The sequence below is a fragment of the Martes martes genome (assembly GCF_963455335.1).
Source record: "Martes martes genome assembly, chromosome: 2".
Lineage (NCBI taxonomy): Eukaryota > Metazoa > Chordata > Mammalia > Carnivora > Mustelidae > Martes > Martes martes.
The window spans coordinates 70,839,092-70,858,014 of record NC_137889.1 but is presented as its reverse complement, the minus strand read 5'-3'; the positions used below and the strand labels follow the sequence as shown (position 1 = coordinate 70,858,014).

General features: G+C 39.9%; 1 protein-coding gene across 1 annotated transcript in view; it reads right to left on the bottom strand.

Annotated features, from left to right (window-relative positions):
* Positions 1-8,464: 8,464 nt before the first annotated feature.
* SH3RF1 (SH3 domain containing ring finger 1) overlaps positions 8,465-18,923 on the bottom strand; it is a 185,371-nt gene continuing 174,912 nt past the window's right edge. The window contains exon 12 of the mRNA XM_080831119.1: positions 8,465-10,852. Coding sequence (XP_080687245.1) covers positions 10,684-10,852 — 169 coding nt within the window. The 3' untranslated portion in view covers positions 8,465-10,683. The remainder of the gene's footprint in view (positions 10,853-18,923) is intronic.

Genomic DNA, 18,923 nt, shown 5'->3' with positions numbered 1-18,923 from the left:
GACCTTTTGAGTATGATATAGTGTCCTTTCTCATCTCTTATTATAGTCTTTGGCTTAAAATCTAATTGATCTAAGGATTGCCACCCCAGCTTTCTTCTGATGTTCATTAGCATGGTACTTTGTTTTCCACCCCCTCACTTTAAATCTGGAGGTGTCTTCAGGTCTAAAATGAGTTTCTTGTAGGAAGCATATTGATGGGTTTTGGTTTTTTATCCATTCTGATACCCTGTATCTTTTGATTGGGGCATTTAGCCCATTAACATTCAGGCAACTATTGAGAGAGATGAATTTAGTGCCATTGTATTGTCTGTAAGGTGACTGTTACTGTATATTGTCTCTGTTTCTTTCTGATCTACTCCTTTTAGGGTCTCTCTTTGCTTAGAGGACCCCTTTCAATATTTCCTGTAGAGCTGGTTTGGTGTTTGCAAATTCTTTCAGTTTTTATTTGTCCTGGAAGCTTTTTATCTCTCCTTCTATTTTCAATGATAGCCTAGCTGGATATAGTATTCTTGGCTGCATGTTTTTCTCATTTAGTGCTCTGAATATATCATGCCAGTTCTTTCTGGCCTGCCAGGTGTCTGTGGATAAGTCCACTGCCAATCTAATGTTTTTACCCTTGTATGTTACAGACTTCTTTTCCCGGGCTGCTTTCAGGATTTTCTCTTTGTTGCTAAGACTTGTAAATTTTACTATCCGGTGACGGGGTGTGGACCTATTTTTATTGATTTTGAGGGGCGTTCTTTGCATCTCCTGGATTTTGATGTTTGTTCCCTTTGCCATATTAGGGAGATTCTCTACAATAATTCTCTCCAATATACCTTCTGCTCCCCTCTCTCTTTCTTCTTCTTCTGGAATCCCAATTATTCTAACGTTGTGTCATCTTATGGTGTCGCTTATCTCTCGAATTCTCTCCTCGTGGTCCAGTATTTTTTTTTTGTTTGTTTGTATTTATTTTTGTTTGTCTCTCTTTTGCTCAGCTTCTTTATTCTCTGTCATTTGATCTTCTATGTCACTAATTCTTTCTTCTGCCTCATTTATTCTAGCAGTAAGAGCTTCCATTTTTTATTGCACCTCATTAATAGCTTTTTTTATTTCAACTTGGTTAGATTTTAGTTCTTTTACTTCTCCAGAAAGGGCTTTTATCTCTCTGGAGAGGGTTTCTCTAATATCTTCCATGCCTTTTTTGAGCCCGGCTAGAACCTTGAGAATCGTCATTCTGAACTCTAGATCTGTCATATTACCAATGTCCGTATTGATTAGGTCCCCAGCCTTCGGTACTGCCTCTTGTTCTTTTTTTTGTGGTGAGTTTTTCCGCCTTGTCATTTTGTCCAGATAAGATTTGCTTTCTCCTCCTCTGGAATTCCGCTGTTCTCCTTGGTGAGTGAAGTTGGTCTTGGCTGGGTTCCTTGTTGATCTTCTGAGGGAGGGGCCTATTGTAGTGATTCTCAAGTGTCTTTGTCCCAGGCGGAATTGCACCGCCCTTACCAGGGGCCGGGCTAAGTAATCCGCTCGGGTTTGCTTTCGGGAGCTCTTATTCCCTGAGCACTTTCCGTATAGTTCTGGAGGACGGGAATGAAAGTGGCGGCCTCCCAATCTCCAGCCCAGAGGAGCCGAGAGCTCGGGGTCCTGCTCCTCAGTGCACCCTCAGAGAAAAGCGCCCAACTGCCCCCATCTCCCTGGCCTCTGGTCGCGCTTGGAGAAAAGCGCTCAATCGATCACGCTTGGAGAAAAGCGCTAGGTCGCTTCCGTCTCCCTGGCCTCCAGCCGTGTGCTTGGAGACAAGTGCTCAGTCACTCTGTTTCCCTGGCTTCCAGCCGCACTACGAGCTCACCCAGCCTGTGCCCGGTTCAAGGTAATCCCGAGTTGAGAGCTCAGTCCTCGGCTTTGTCGTTGTAGCCAGTTTCCCCGCTCTAATACCTGCGAGCTCTGCGACACTCAGCACCCTGGGTCCTTCTGTGACCCCGCAGGACCTGGGGTTATGCTGACCCCGCGGCTTCCCCCCCCGTTTAGCCTCTGGAGTGATGTCCCTCAGTGGAACAGACTTTTAATTAAAAGTCCTGATTTTGTGCTCCGTTGCTCCGCTGCTTGCCGGGAGCCGGCCCCTTGCCCCGCGGTCTGTCTTCCCGTCACTTTGGATTCACTTCTCCGCAGGTCCTATTTTTCAGAAAGTGATCGATTTTCTGTTTCTAGAATTGCTGCTCTTCTCTTCGATTTCCTGTTGGATTTGTAGGTGTTCGCAATGGTTAGATAAGCTATCTAGCTGATATCCTGCTACCTGATGTCGTCTCAGCCTGCTACTTCTCTGCCATCTTGACTCCAGAAAATAAATTTTGATGAATTGTTTTCTCACCTATGTTCACATATGTATATTCAGAATGGCCAAACCCTTAAATAGCAGGTCGAAGGTGCTTTTTATAAGCTGCCATTAGACAACTTCAGCTACCATGTAGGTCCTCTAATTTAATGGCCAGCTGAGTGTGGCAGATGGATCTCTTTCAATAATGGGTCTTTCAGAGGCTCCACCTTCAAAAAGAATTGAATTCCTTGGAAGGTCTACTTGAAAAGCTGCAGAAAGAGCTAGAGAAAGCCAAGATAGTGGTTGTGCCAGAAAGGACTCTGAATTTTACATTTTACTTGATCAAACCCTTTCTGCTCTGGGAGGGAGGCCATGATGGTTTTTTGTTTATGTTTTGGTTTTTGGGTTTTTTTGCCACTCATCTTCTTGCTTACACAGCTCCTCTGAGAGGATTAAGGCTAAACACCCCCTGAATCTGTATGAGGCCTGTTGAGTTCAAGTTTGCCAAGTAGATCACCATTGCTCTTGCTGTTTCATCTTCGACCACCTGGATGTTGAGCCAGATGTTGAATACCGGAATCTGTTTCCGTGGCTGTTTAGGTAGTACACCTGCCTAGAACCGCTAAGGATCCCTATAGTGATTTTCATACCAGAATACACGGGAGAGACAACCACCAGTAGAAATTTTGCCTTGTGTCGGATTTGTCCTTAGAGAAGTTCAAAGTCTGGAAGGCTGGACCATAGCATTCATCTTTGGCTGATACTTTTCCTTTGTTTTGTACCATGGGAAGTGTCCTAGGAGTTCTGCATATTAGAAATATGTGCAGAGGATCTGGTCGAATCTAATCATTGAACTTGTGTATTTAATTTATTTGTACGGTCTTTTTCATAGGACCCATTGTACTCTAAAACAAGTCCATTGGTTTTCAATTTCTCAAAATAATGGCAGAGGAATAAAAGTCAGTCCTTTGTGGAAAATCAACCTCTGGGCTCTCCTTGGCTCTTGAAGATAAGCTGCTCTGAACAAAGGAGTGGAAATGTGGGATGGCTCTCTCCAAATGATACCATTTTTCTGTCTACTCTTGAACTCAGTAATAAAATGATGAATCATTCTCACTAAAATGGGTATTCCTTGCTTTCCAACTTATTTTAAAAATCTCAGTTTCTTAAAAAAATTTTTTAATGTTTGTCTCCTCCCTTCCTCATTCTCCCTCCCAATACACCTGACCCTTGAACAACAGTGGGTTTGGGGCACTGGTACCCGACACAGTAAAAAAATCAATGTATAAATTTGACTCCCCCAGAACTTAAATACTAATAGCCTACTGTTGACCAGAAGTCTTATTGATAATGTAAATAACACATATTTTGTACATTATGTGTTATATACTATATTCTTACAATGAAGTAAACTAGAGAAAATAAAATCTTGAGGAAGAAAAAATATATTTATGGTAGTATACTGTATTTACTGAGAAAAAAATCCATGTATAAATGAACCTGCACAGTTCAAACCTGTGTTGTTCAGGCTTCCATTGAAGCCTGACTTGTTAATTTTAGCTGTATATGGCTTCCATTGAAGCCTGGGGTTTTAGTTTTTTCTGTCTCATTCAATGAGAGACTTACTGTAAATTAGTATAGGTCCCATCTTTAATGGTGAAGGCAACCACCATTCTGGTTTCTTGTACATCCTTCTACAGATGCTATATATTTAAGCTAATAGATGTACTATATATAGTTTTTTCCCTTCTTTTTCCTACATGGCAGCATACTCTACCTTTTTTGTTTAACTATATATTTCAGAGATGATACCATATGCAAGATTAAAAGACTTACCCATTCTTTTCATGGTTATGTAGTATTGATATTATAGATTTACTATAATTCAACCCAGTTTCCTACTGACGGACATTTAGGTTGTTTCCAATATTTTGCTATTATAAGCAATACTACAATGAATATGGTACTATCATTTTACACTTGGTAAATAAATATACCTGGAAGATAAATTCTTAGAAGTAGAATGGGTAAATGTATTTGCAGTTTTGGTATTTTATAGATTGCTCTCCCTAGGTATTTTATCAAATTATATTCTCATTAGCAAAATACTAAGTGTTCCTCACCTTGCCAACACAGTGATATCTAATATTTTATTTTCCAATTTTACAGATGAAAAATATTTCGGTTGGTAATGTGCATTTACATTAGGAATGAAGTAGAACATCTTTTAATATATTTGAATTTCTTTTGATGAACGATTTATTTATTTTGAGAGAGAGAGAGAGAGACAGAGACAGAGAAAGAGTAGGGGGAGGGGCAGAGGGGGAGGGAGAAACAGAACCTCCAGCAGACTCCCTACTGAGTGTGGAGTGTGACACGGGGCTCGATTTCACAGCCCCGAGATCAGGACTTGAGCTGAAATCAAGTCGGACACTTAACTGACTGAGGCACCCAGGCACCCCTTATTTATTTATTTTTAATGTAAGCTCTATGCTCAACATGGGACCTGAGATCAAAAGCCGCATACTCCATTGACCCCTGAACTGTCAATTTATATGGGTATCAGTCAGGTCAGTTATGGGTAAGAGATTAGACGGCAGTGGCTTACACTGAAGGACTTAGTCCCACATAAATCATCTCCAAAGATGAGTAGTTCAGGCTGACATGAAGGCCACAGGTGTATCAGGGTCTAAGACTCCTTTTTTTCTCCTCTACCACATTAAAATGTGGCTGAAGTCATCTTATGGTTCAACAGTTGCTAGAGTACCAGTCATCAAGTCTGCATTGCAGGTTGGAAGAAGGAAAAGCAAGATGGCCAAATGCTATTTTAAGAAAACTTACCAGAAGTCTCCTTTAACTCTCTAGCTTGTATTTCAACAACAACTTAGTAACACAGCTGCATCCAAGAAAAACTGGATGCAGTTAACTGAGCACATTGCCCAGATACCAGTTAAAAAGGAAGAATTGGGAGAACACAAGCAGCAATCTCTCCAACCTCAGCCACAGCAACTTCTTCCTACAAACATTACCAAAGGCAAGGGAAACAAGGGCAAAAATAAACTATTGGGACTTGACATCAAGATCAAAAGCTTTTGCACAGCAAAGGGAAAAGTTAACAAAACCAAAAGACAAGGGGCAAAATGGAAGAAGGAATTTGCAAATGACATTATCAGATAAAGAGCTAGTATCCAAAATCTACAAAGAACTGATCAAACTCAACACCCAAAGAACAAATAATCCAATCAAGAAATGGGCAGAAGACATGAACATAGATTTCTGCCAAGACGACATCCAAATGGCCATCAGACACATGAAAAAGTGCTCAACATCACTCAGCATCAGGGAAATACAAATAAAAACCACAGGGAGATACCACCTCACACCAGTCAGAATGGCTAAAATTAACAAGTCAGGAAATAACAGATGTTGGCGAGGATGCAGATAAAGGGGAACCCTCCTCCACTGCTGGTGGGAATGCCAGCTGGTGCAGCCACATTGGAAAACAGTATGGAGGTTCCTCAAAAAGTTAAAAATGCAGCTATCCTAAAACCCAGCAATTCTACTACTGGGTATTTACCCCAAAGATACAAATTTGGTGATCTGGAGGGGCACATGCACCCCAATGTTTATAGCAGCAATGCCCACAATAGTGAAACTATAGAAAGAGCCTAGATGTCCAACAACAGATGGATGGATAAAGATGATGTGAGATTATATATATATATATACACACACACACACACACATATATATGAGATTATATATATATATATATACACACACACACATATATATGTATATATACATATATATGTGTATATATATAATGGAATATTATGCAGCCATCAAAAATTGAAATCATGCCATTTGCAACAACGTACATGGAACTAGAGAGTATTATGCTAAGGTAATTAAGTCAATCAGAGAGACAGTTATCATATGACCTCACTGGTGTGAGGAATTTGAGAAACAAGACAGGATCATAGGGAAAGGGAGGGAAAAATGAAACAAGACAAAACCAGAGAGGGAGACAAACCATAAGAGACTCTTAATCATAGGAAACAAACTGAGGATTGCTGGAGTGGAGGAGGGTGGGAGGGATGAGGTGACTGGGTGCTGGGCCTTGGGAGGGTATGTGCTATGGTGAGCACTGTGAATTGTGTAAAACTGATCAATCACAGACTTATATCCCTAAAACAAATAATACATTATATGTTAATTTAAAAAGGGGGGGGGTTGGAAAATGAACATTGGGAGGCAATTGGCAGTTTCTGTCACAAATCCTTGGTCAATTTTACTTTTGGGCTTTTGTTCTTATTGATTTGTGGGTGCTCTTTATAGGTAAAGGAAATTCTCTGCTACAGGAGTTAAATACCTTTTTCCCTATTATTTTCTTTTGACTTTATTATGGTATTTTGTCATGTGGATACTTTTTCTGTAGTTGAATGTTTCAATGTTTTCTTTTTTATGGCTTCTGGTTTTTGAGTCATATTTAGGAAGGTCTTCTCACTCTGAAATCTGCCAGGTTTTTTCTATTACTATAACAAGGATTCAGACTTTGAAATATTCAACTCAAGGTCAAAGCCTTCTGGAACCGAATTTCTTATTTACATCTGAAGCAATAGCAGTGACTGACTACTAGTAGGGATAATTCTGTTGTCTTTGGAAACTTAACAGTATCACTAAATTAGTCTTACCATATAATAATATTGAATGGTGGCTCAAAGATTAATATGAATTGCAGGTCCATTCAACATGATTATTGGATATCTGGATCATTATAGTGCAATAAGAATTTGCCCTGAGTGAGACCAAGGTGGTGTTTTCAAAATGGAAATTGAAACAAGCCAAGCCAGAAAGTTATTAGTAAGAAACACAAAAGGAATTAAAAAAACATTCGTTTGTCAGAGTATTTTAAAACTGTCACAGTTCACATTGGCTAATTACCACTCCAGTAGCTTCTTATTGTCTCTGATGATAATTACTCCCAGAACAGAGCAAAGTCCCATTAGATATATAACCGTATATACCAGAGTATATCCTATTATAGTCTGCAGTTCACATGAGTTAGTGAAGGGCAAGGCCTTGCTAAGCCTGGACATTGGCTAATTGCTTTTGTAAATATCTCTTCCATTACTATGGTAGCTTGGCACATTCTTTCTCTTGGAAAGGAATAATTTCAATAGGATGCTGCCTCATTAAGGACATAGGTTAATTGGTTCAAACAAATTTTTAAAAAATTTCACATGGATACACAGCAACAACTTAGCCTAACATCTATTAAAAGCATTTTCCAAACTTGAATTCTAATGTTATAACTTGTTGGCATTCCATGGAAGAGTAAAATCATTGCGTTTAAAGATGATGTTCCCACACTTTGCTGAGACCTGGTTATCATGCAGTTGGGTTATAGGTCTAGTACTTCTTTCTGTGGCTAAGAAGCAACCTCTAGGGGCTCCTGGGTGGCTCAGTGGGTTAAAGCCTCTGCCTTCGGCTCAGATCATGATCCCAGGGTACTGGGATGGAGCCCTGCATCAGCAGGGAGCCTGCTTCCACCTCTCTCTCTCTCTGCCTGCTTCTCTGCCTACTTGTCATCTCTGTCTGTTAAATAACTAACTAAATAAATCTTAAAAAAAAAAAAAAGAAACAACCTCTAGTGGCCACCAGATATTTTAGTGGCCATAAAGGGGGAGAGGGGAACAGACGTGGTAAAACTCCACAGACTTTTTTTTTTTTTAAATAACATATAATGTATTATTTGCTTCAGTGGTACAGGTCTGTGAATCATCAGTCTTACACAATTCACAGCACTCACCATAGCACATACCTTCCCCAATGTCCATCACCCAGACACCCTATCGCTTCCCTACCCCCACCCCCCAGCAACCCTCAGTTTGTTTCCTGAGATTAAGAGTCTCTTATGGTTTGTTTCCCTCCCCCGTCCCATCTTCCACAAGCTCTTTTAAGAAGGCTTTAAACTTCCTGAGGAAGTAACCAAAGAAGGTTTGTTAGTTGGAGAGGTAAAAATGTATCATAAACACTAAATTGATTATTGTAGACATCTTCTGTTTGAGGTATATACAAAGAATTTTTATGAAGTAGAAATTACGTCAAATATGTCTCAGGTTAAAAAAAAAATTTTAAGGATTAATGCAAGGGACACATAATGATTGAACATCAAATTTTAATCTTGAACCTTTTCTCCAGTCTTCAAATTATTAACACGAAAAGGAATGATAAATTGCAATTTTATCATTGCCATATCGCTGTGTAACAAGCCCTTGTTACAAAATCTCCATCTACTGTCTCCAAAAAACAAATAGAAAACCCATACATTATATTATCTAAGTGATCTATTAATAGATGAAATTTTAACCAACTTCATAGCAGGAAACTATTAACAGAGGTACTTCAATCACATAGCTTAAAATATGGAGAAAAGACGGGTAAAAAATTATCTTAAACTGTAGTAGTCTTTTTACTTTTTAAAATTTTTATAAAATACACTAATTTCCCAAAATAAAGAATATTATGACACATTGGTGTCAACTTACACAGATGAAAGCTGATGTCAGCTTTTTTCCTAACTAAAGCTCATTTCACCAAACCTTTATATATTACATGAATATCCAAGTAAAGTATTTTTTAAAAAATTCAACACACAGGAACAAAATGTACAGTGTTTTATAAAAAAAAAAAGTTAAGTTAGCAATGATTTCATTTTCAACCACATATCTTTTTAAGACCATGAAACCTCTTGCTATTGCAAGAAGACTTTTCAGTTCACGTTTCTATTTCCCATTTGTAATTCTCAAGAGTAAAAAATGAAAAAGGTTTTTTGTATGTTTGTTTTTGTTTTCCACAAGAAAACTGTAGCAACAGTTTCATTCACTACCAGGCTGTCTTCCCTCCTTTTGTTTTTAGGACTACCCAGACCCACTACTGCGTGGCACCGGAATGTAATGGGGAGAAGAGGCCAATGACATCAAAGAATGGATATAAAAAGACGGGCACAGCTGGATCCTGCCACAATTGTAAGGTGTGGGCACTTTCACTGGAGCAAGGCCTACCAGAGCTGCAAAGGAACTGTCACAGGAGCAGTCTCTTGGCTCATCCTTTATATCAGTCAGCTGGGAGGACAGAAAGGAACATTTTCACTAATGACTTGTATAATGGCTGATGGATGCGTTAGCCAGGAGGGGAGGGAGTACACCCAGAGACCTTGGTCAGGAGCGAAAAGAACACTGTTTATTTTATACCTCCTGCACTGGTCATTTCTGAGCACAAACTAACCTCAACAGGAAATTGCAATGAAATATACATACCATGCACAATCTATATTACTGTGGGAATCCAGTAACACATGCAAGACGGTGGGAAAAGAATCACAATGGATAAATGTAAACTTTTCACAGTGTTTCTTACAGCCTTTGACTTCAGCACAACGGCATCACTTACCACCACAATCTCACAAATGTTTTATTGTGTCCTGGGCATGCATATCACTTGGGGTAAAAATGGGCAATCACATTTCATAGCCATTCTCAGACAGGAGTACAACTTCAATTTTTCCAATGTCCAACCAATGAATTGAGCTCCTTCTGTTATAAAACTATATTTCTGAATACATTTTTGTTGAAGGGTTGTGCTTTATTTTTCCTTATCACTTCACTGACTTCATTCTAGGGAAATTAAAAACCTACAAAATTATATTGAGGACTAGGTCTTACAGTGATTCCTGACCAAACCAGAAAGACAGGGAATCACTAACTTCTTTTCTCTCAAGTTTCTGTCTCCCTACCCCAGGTCTTTATTGATACTGATTGAGTTATATGTTTTGATTTCCTGAAGAGGAAAACCAAATTAGAGAACTGGCATTTCTGGCTTAAAGATGCAAAAACTAACACAGGTAAGGGGAGGAGGTTCATTCTATGTCAAAAAGAATCTCTTGCTCTCAACAGGAGATAATCCAGCTTCTCCTTAGCTATCATTTCATAAATTAATAATTTCTTAAAATCAAAATCCAAAGAATTTATCCATTACAAGAAAAATTCAAGTTTAAAAAAGCAAATAAATTAGTTAAGCCTTGTAAACAATTGTCCATTTTAGCTATATATCTTTTTAAAAAAGGTTTTTCTGTATAGTAAATCAGACAGTACAAGGCACACCTTACACACCAGAATCCGGAATGACAGGACCCACATATACACACATGCCTTCTTCACGCTGTTGGCTGGCCTAACCATGCTGGGGGCACTGGGGTCACACACCAATCCTTTGCTCATCTCCTGACCATCTGGAAGTCCACAAATGTGCTCTTTCCATTAAACTGCTTTGTGCTATTTTGTTGTGTGATGTGACTTCCAGCCTTCACAAGGTTAGTCTCCTCAGATGTTTTCCACAAAGCTTCCTGGGAAAAGGCCAGTTTTCCCATTACGTTGTAATGTGCCTTTGAACCAGCCATCTTCTCGTTTTTTATGAACAAACACAATATCTCCTTCTTTAAGTTCAAGCTCTGCCTCACTCTGAGGAGGATAGGAAACCACCACTCTGTGCCTAGAAAACAAGAGATATATTTTAGTTAAAGCCACTCAAAGTAGTAAAAATAAAATAAAATTTAAAAACGGTGTACTACTAGTCTAACACAGCTTTAAACAAACAGAATAGGAAAAGTAACATTTGTAAAACAACTCAAAATACAACCATTCTCTGTTTTGTAGAGATTGGTTTTAATAGTTTGGATGTGTTTAACAGCTCACTGTCCGTGACCCAGATTGGTTTGAGTGACCTTCACAGTATTCTTATCTCCTCCCACAGAGAAAATTATATTCCATTTCCTAGAAGGAAATGCCCTGTCCTTCCATCTTCTCCAAGAAGAAAAGAGTGAATTTATTTGGTGAGACTAGAAGAAGCAGTTGAGTAGGTGGTGTCAACTCTCTCTGAACTACCTGCCTCCAGGCTGAGTGGGCTCTGCTCTGTTTTCACACTGGAAGCATAGAATGGTCAGGGGTCAGTTCTGCCGCCTTGAAGTGGATCTGGAAGTCTGTCTCTCTGTGTCCCTTACACTCCGGTTTGACATGGATGAGAGGCAGCAATTCCAAGGAAGTTCATCTGCCTTATATACCCAAATTCTCCCTTGGGCAGCCTGTCCTAAGGTCTAAACAGGGAGGGGAGGACCATAGCCACAAATTCAGTCCATCACCACCAATAATGAGGTTGACATCCTGATCTCCATTAATCTGATAACTGTGTCTCTTTCTCCATTGGTTTTCAACTCTGATATTAGTGAGAAAAGGTATAATTATCACTCAAGAACCCCAGAAGCCTTGTTGGTTTAATACTATCTGTATCTCCCTTCTTCCTTTCTCCTTAGTCTCCTTCTGTGAAATTATGATTAACAGCCACGGAAGACAGATTAAGGTTTTTATGCCCCATGTTCTTTTATCTTTCTATTTTTCCAGCATTATTGCTCTCCTTTACTCCTCTCTTGCTTTTCCCAGTCAAAGGGAGTGGGGGAAAGGTGGTATATGGTAGCCAGCCTCCAAGAAGGCCCCAGTGACTGTTGTCTCCTGGTATTCATACTCTTGTGTGATCTCCTCGCACAATCACAGGGATGGTCTGTGTGACCAAAAAAATATTGTAAAAGTAACTCTGTGATTTCTGAGGCTAGATTATGCTGGGGAAAATTAGCTGCAATGTTGTGAAAAAACTTCACATCCCTATGGAAATGATCACATGGTGGGTAACTGAGGTCTCTTTCTTTCTTTCCTCCTTTTTTTTTTTTTTTAAAATTTTATTTATTTGAGAGAGAGAGAGAGTTGGGAGGGGTAGAGGGAGAGAGAATCTGAAGCAAACTCCCCGCTGAGCACGGATCCAACTGCAAAATCATGACCTGAGCCAAAACCAAGAGCTGGATGCTCAGCCAACTGAGCCACCCAGGAGCCCCTAAACAAGGTCTCTTTCTAAAAGTCAATTAAGCCAATAGTGATGTGAAGGAGTCACTTAGAGGAGAGTCCCCCAGCCCTGGCCAAGCCTTTAGGTGACTACAGCTCAGGCTGATATCTGACTGCAACCTCAGGAAATATCCCAAGCTGGAACCATCCAGATAAGCCACTCCCAAGTTCCCAACCCACAGAAGCTGTGGGGTAACAAATGTTTACTGTTGCTTTAAGTCACTCAATTTTAGGAGCAATTTGTCACATAGTAAAAGATAACTAAAATGTTATCTTTTTCTATCTATGATTTAAAAAAATGTGAACATATATCTTTCTCCATTTGCTGTTATGTGGTATTCAGTCATAAAGGTGATTTTCAGTTTCTATTTTCATTTGGTTCTTAAAGTCAGAAAACAAGCTTATAGCCGAATAGGACCCACTCTTGACTGTAAGCAAAGAATGGTATGGCTTACATATTGATAGTCACAACAAACTCTATAGAACTGCCCCTAAGCTATGAAACCCATTAGGGCGCAATCCTTTAAGAAAATCACTAGCTTCACCAATCTCCATCTCATAAAAACTAGAACTAACTCTTATTAAGAAGGACCATAGCAAGAACACCAGACTATTACTCTATTAAAAAAAAAAAGGCATCTCTGAAAAAGTAGAGTGAGTGCCCAAACAGTTCCTGAGCTATTCTGGGCACACGAACCAAATGATCCTCCACGGTCTGAAGTAAAAGTAGTAAAGCATGGAGGCTGACTTATTATTTCTAAGAAAGGTTCAGTTAATTCAACATGAATTAACATGTTGAACCCACTGAACCTACAAAGCTCGGGGTTCAATCATGCATGAACTGAGGAAGAAGGCATGGCACTGGGTGCAAAGGCACTGTGTGTAAAGCTCTGGGCTAGGGGTTGCCATAGCCTTAAAGGTCATTTGGAGTAGCTTAACTTTGGGCTAATTATCTCTGCTCTCTCAGTCTCAGTTTCCTTATCTGTAGAAAGAGATTGCTGTAACTTAAACAGGTTGTCATGTAATGGAGTAAGATTATAAGTGTGATGCTTAGCATGGTGTCTGTTACAGAGTTTATACTCCCAAATTCTAGCTCCCACTGCGATCATATGACTTGGGCAAAAGCAGGCAAGGGTCTGGTGCTTCAAGGGGGTGAAGGATGGGCCAGGAAGTCAATGGCCACCTCTACCCAGGAAGCAGACTTAGGCCATAGCCTAAAGAAGAACTGTCTGATAATGAGACTTGACACTTAAGAATGGTAAAGTTAGGTTTTGGAATTCCTTCTCTGCTATCTTTAAAAGCAGGATAAATAATTTCATCATAGACTTATCTAAAGGAAGGGATCCAGATGAGAAGATTTCTCAAGTCTGATGCCAACCTGCTAAAAATTCATGTAAAAAGCAATGTTAACAAGTTGCCATTTGAGACAAGTTAAAATTTGAGAAAAGCTTTTTAAGTCTGGAAAGAAGCATATAAGTGACTCAGATCACATTCAGAGTAGATCTCTCATGAAATGTATTCCCCATCAGTTCTCTGTGAGCTGCCTTAAAGGTGAAATGGAATAAAAATAGTTCTTGAAAAACTTGAATTAGATTAATATTTGCATTTATAAAATGCACTAAACCAATTTCGTCAAAATTTTTTTGAACTAGAACTGCTGCTGGGCTAAGAACATAATCTTCCTGCCAAGTTCCTATTGGGAGCAAATTTTCATTGCTAAGTTATAAACCTCTGGGGGGGGGGGGTGGAACAAGAAACCATGTGCATAATGGAAACTGTGACACAGTCCTGATTGTATGAAGACTACCAGGTGCAGTGGTAACAGACTCCACTTAGCAGTCTTCCAGCTCCGATCCTGGCCTTAAGCCCTGTGAGGTAGTTTGCACACATTTCTAACATAGACTCTTAAGGCCAAATTCTGGGCACAACTGGCCAACTATCTCAGGCATGGAAAGTGGAATGTTTACAGACCAACAAACAGATGTAAGATGCAGCTGCGGAGGCCCTTCACATCTGTTCCTCAACCCACTGCCTCTCTTGGATTATGCTTGCCTTTATTTGAGTGGGGCTTTGGGGAAGTTCTGAAGTTCAGAACCTCCATGGGACCTGCTAATCCCACTTTCAAAACCTGCACCTCATCATCTCTCTTCATTGTTGCTGCCACCAATCCTGGTGGACAAACTCTTGACCTTCCACCTGGTCAAGTAATCAACATATGCTCCCTGCCTCCATCTATTCTGCCCCCATTCCGTTCTACACAGAACTGACAGACTCCTTTCTTTCTTTCTTTTTTTTTTTTTTTTTAAAGATTTTATTTATTTGACAGAGAGATCACAAGCAGGGAGAGGGGCAGGCAGAGAGAGAGAGGGGGAAGCAGACTTCTGTTGAGCAGAGAGCCTGATGCGGGGCTCGATTCCAGGACCCTGAGACCATGACCTGAGCTGAAGGCAGAGGCTTAACCCACTGAGACATCCAGGTGCCCCCAGACTCTTTCTTAACTGGGAACTCTACTTTCAGGGTTTTTGTTTTTGTTTTAGATTTTACTTATTTACTTGAGAGAGAGAGAGAGTGAGTGAGCGAGAGAGAGAAGGAGCAGGGGTAGGGGCAGAAATAGAGGGAGAAGCAGACTCCCTACTGAGCAGGGAGCCTGATGTGGGGCTTGATCCCAGCACTCTGGGATCAAGACCTTAGCTGAAGGCAGACGCCTAACCAACTGAGCCACCCAGGTACCCCACAACTCTGCTTGTAGTTATCTATTGCTCAAAAATCATTACTGGCTTCCAATGCCTATGAATAAAGTTAATCCTCAACCTGGTATGTGAAGCCCTCAGCGATCTGACCTTCATCTCTCTTTCTATGTATATCTACAGTGATCTCCATGAGAGTATCAAACATGCCTCTAAACTGGAGTACATGGCTTTTATTTACCTCTCCAATCCTTGGCCCATGTGGTTCCTTCTGTTGGGAGTTCCCTGTGATGACACCTCTGCCCATCCACACCTGATCAGCCTCCCACAGCCTGGTCCCAATTTGCTCCTGCAAAATCTTCTCTAGCCCTATGGCTGGAAGTAAATTCATGCTCACTCAGATCCCAGAGGCCTCATGTACATTTCTTATGGCACTTAGCACAGTGTACATTGCAGTGTTACCATCTGTATCCCTGTCTCATTTATTTTCCCAGACCACAAGCTGATTGAGGGGTGACAGGATGGTAAATTCACCTTAAATGCCTCATATCACTTAGCATAGTTCATGATAATTCCCCCCCCCCTTTTTTTAGAGAGAGAGAATGTAAGTGGGGGAGAGGTGCAAAAGGAGAGGGAGAAAGAGAATCTTAAGCACTCCATGCTCAGCATGGAGCCCAATGCAGGGCTTGATCTCATGACTCAGAGACTGTGACCTGAACCAAAATCAAGAGTCAGACACTTAAACTACTGAGCTATCGAGGTGTCCCTTGTGATAATTCTTAATAAGCATGTTGAGTGACAAAACAAAAGGCACAAAATATAGTAAAACTGTTTTTTAAGAGTTGCAAAGCTCCCTAGAAAGGAATGTAATTTGACAAACGCTAAAACATGGAAGGACCTTGAGAACATTATGTAAGTGAAATAAGCCGTACACAACAGGACAAATATCATACAGTTCCATGTATGAGGTACCCAGAAGAGTCAAACTCATAGAGACAGCAAAGTAGAGTGGTGGTTATCAAGGGTTGCCGAGGAGGGAATGGGGACTTACTGTTTAATGGGTGCAGAGTTTCAGTTTGGAATAACAACAAAAGTTTTACAAATGTATAGTGTTGATGCTTATTCAATAATATGAATGTACTTAACATCATTGATTTTTACCTTAAAAAATGGTAAACTTTATGTATATTTTACTATAATTTAAAAATAGGATAAATGAGTAAGTGAGTGAATAAAAAAAATAATGTAAAGATTAGGGGAAAAAAAGAAAAATGAAAAAATGTCAAAAGCTGAGTGGTCCCTTGGTTGTTGTAAACTATGTCTTCGAACAGAGCACCTGGGAGGTGGTGGGAGGTATACAGCATGGCTCACAGCCTTGGCGCTGAATGGGCCTCTGCCTCTTGGTGTCTTTGTGACTCTCAGTTTTTGTGACAGTTACCAGAGTGGAATTCAAGAAACAGAGGCTTGCTATACAAAGAAGCTTCACTGATACCCCACTGCCAATCTTCTTGACTTGGGCTATGATGTTCAGTCTTCCACCTAAATGAGCACCTCAATCTTTTATTTGTATAAATTATCGATGTCCTTTATTTTTCTGGCCTCTCTTGCACTCTCTGCAGTTCATATATTTTTTTTTGTTGTTGTTTCTAATCTCTCCTGGTACAGCCCAAATTGGACCCCTTGTGGCTCTGGGAGGTACTCTGTCCATCACCCTGGTCTGGGTAAATAACCTGCACTGCTTTCTGCCAGTTGCTACAGCAATCTAATAACCAATTAAGTATTTCACTGGCAAAACCATACTAGCTCACTTTGTAGCTCTGCCTGAAGTCCAAGTAAATTATATCCATTGCTTCACCCAGTGGGTTCATTGTCACTACCTCAAATTAATCATGCTGGTTAAACCCAACTGACTTTCTGTAAATCTGTCTCTATCCAATTTGTGTTTCCCAGTGTTCTAGTTTAATCCCTGATCAAAGATCATAGGTTCTTTTCCAGTTTAGGAGATGGGTTTATAGGTATGTGGTTATCAGTTTAATTCTTAATCTTCAAAATACACACAGAGATGATATGCTGTGTCTCCTTAAGCCCTTATCTATTCTTTTTCAGTAGAGGGGAAAAAAAGAAAAGCCTGTCACATATACTTTCTTTTACTGTCATCCCTTCTGAAATATTTTATTTCTATTTTCTCTTTGCAATTTCCTAATTATTTTTTCTCCATTACCTAAAATAGAGCCCAAGATATTTATTCTATTATTTCTGCTATAATCAATTACACAGTTTCTGCCTCCAGGATGGAGCATTGCTTGCTTGTTTTCCTCAGCCTCTCTAACAAACCCAAAAGGATCCTTTTGTTCCTCAGAGAACTGTCTCAGCTAACACCAAGACCCATCAATACACCTCAAGGTTCATCCTTTCTTACTGTGAAATTGCTTAAGTCTTTATGTCACATGAATGCTTCTTTCCATTGAAGGCACTGGCTGCCCTACTCACATTCTTTCACTTTAGATTTATGGGACAGAGTCATGGTTTGAGGGCAAATTTTATGCTTGCTCTCATTATAATCTGTGCGGGAATCCTATCTCATACTGTACCAATACTATGCAATCAGAACTACTTCTACAAAATTTTATCAGTAAAAATTCCACCAGAAGAACCCCAGGCTTTGCCAGAGCAGGAGCTGCTGCTATTTACATTGTGAATCAAGGAATCTAAGATCCTGAAATACTCTGAATCATACTGATGTGAAAGTTATTCTTCCCTTCATTTTTAGCAAGAAATACTTTTTATTGTGTCAAAAATGTTGAAATATCAAAACAGATAATCCCTAAATGATACACTTGGTAGCTTTCTACTAACCAAAAAATTTCATTCCCAGTGGATCATAAGTTGTTTTCCTACACTACTTGTTTCCACACATTTCCCCTATTATTTTTATAGTCAGGCAGACCTAAGAATACAAGTTAAATAAATACTATCACCATCACTGTATGAAGGCAAAGGGCTGTGAAAAGTTAGGCTAGCTATTGTATTTAATATTCCACTGAACATATGGATTGTAAAAATATGAACTCGAGCAGAAATCTTCTCCAAAGACCCCTTTTCCACTTGTAAAAATTGAAATGGTTTTATGAAAAACCTGCCAGAGAATTCCAGAGTGCCCATGCCCATCTGTTCCGTCCTTAAATTCTCCATGTTCCCTATCTGATGTGCATCCCTTTGCTTCCTGAACCACCAACACCTGCCTGTATTAGCAATTTCTCCTTTTCAGATGGACTGAACAGCAGGAGCCTGCTGTAAGAAATGAGCTCCTCTAAGAGGAAAGGGCTGGAATGCAGAAGCCACAGAGACTGAGGACATCTGGCAACTGAAAAGGAATGCATAATGGGGAAGGGCGGCAGCAGTGCCAAACCCAGTGCCTAGGGAGAGGCTGGGCAAAATGAACTATCACTCAGAACAGTCACACAAACACCACAAATGACAGGGAAAAGAGGAGAGAGACTCAGGGCATGCGGGAAAAACTGCAGATCAATGTCTGGGGGTGGGAAGGAAAGAAGGAACCTTTGTGACCAAAAGAAAGTAAACAAGTCCCTGGACTAACTCCAGGGACATAAGGCTCTATCCCTGGAAAGCGGAGTAATACTGCAGGGAAAAAAGGCTGACTCTCAGAATAAAGGATTAAGTGAATCCAGGACCAAATTTCAAAGCTTTACTAGGAGTACGACAGATGAGGGGAAAGACAGAATGATTTTATTTGTGGAGGAGGAACCCTTTTTAAGGTAATGTCTCATACCACAACTGGTCTTATAAGGATTAGAACTACAGAAAATTATTTCACCTCGCTATGAAAATAAATAAACTGTGTACTTTGTACTTAGTGCATGTAGGTTGTTGGAAGTTTTTTTGTTTGAGTTTATTTTTTGGTAAAAAGGTATGCCCCCGAAATTATACAAATGAAGGCCTCAAATTTTGTTGGGCACTAATGTCCAT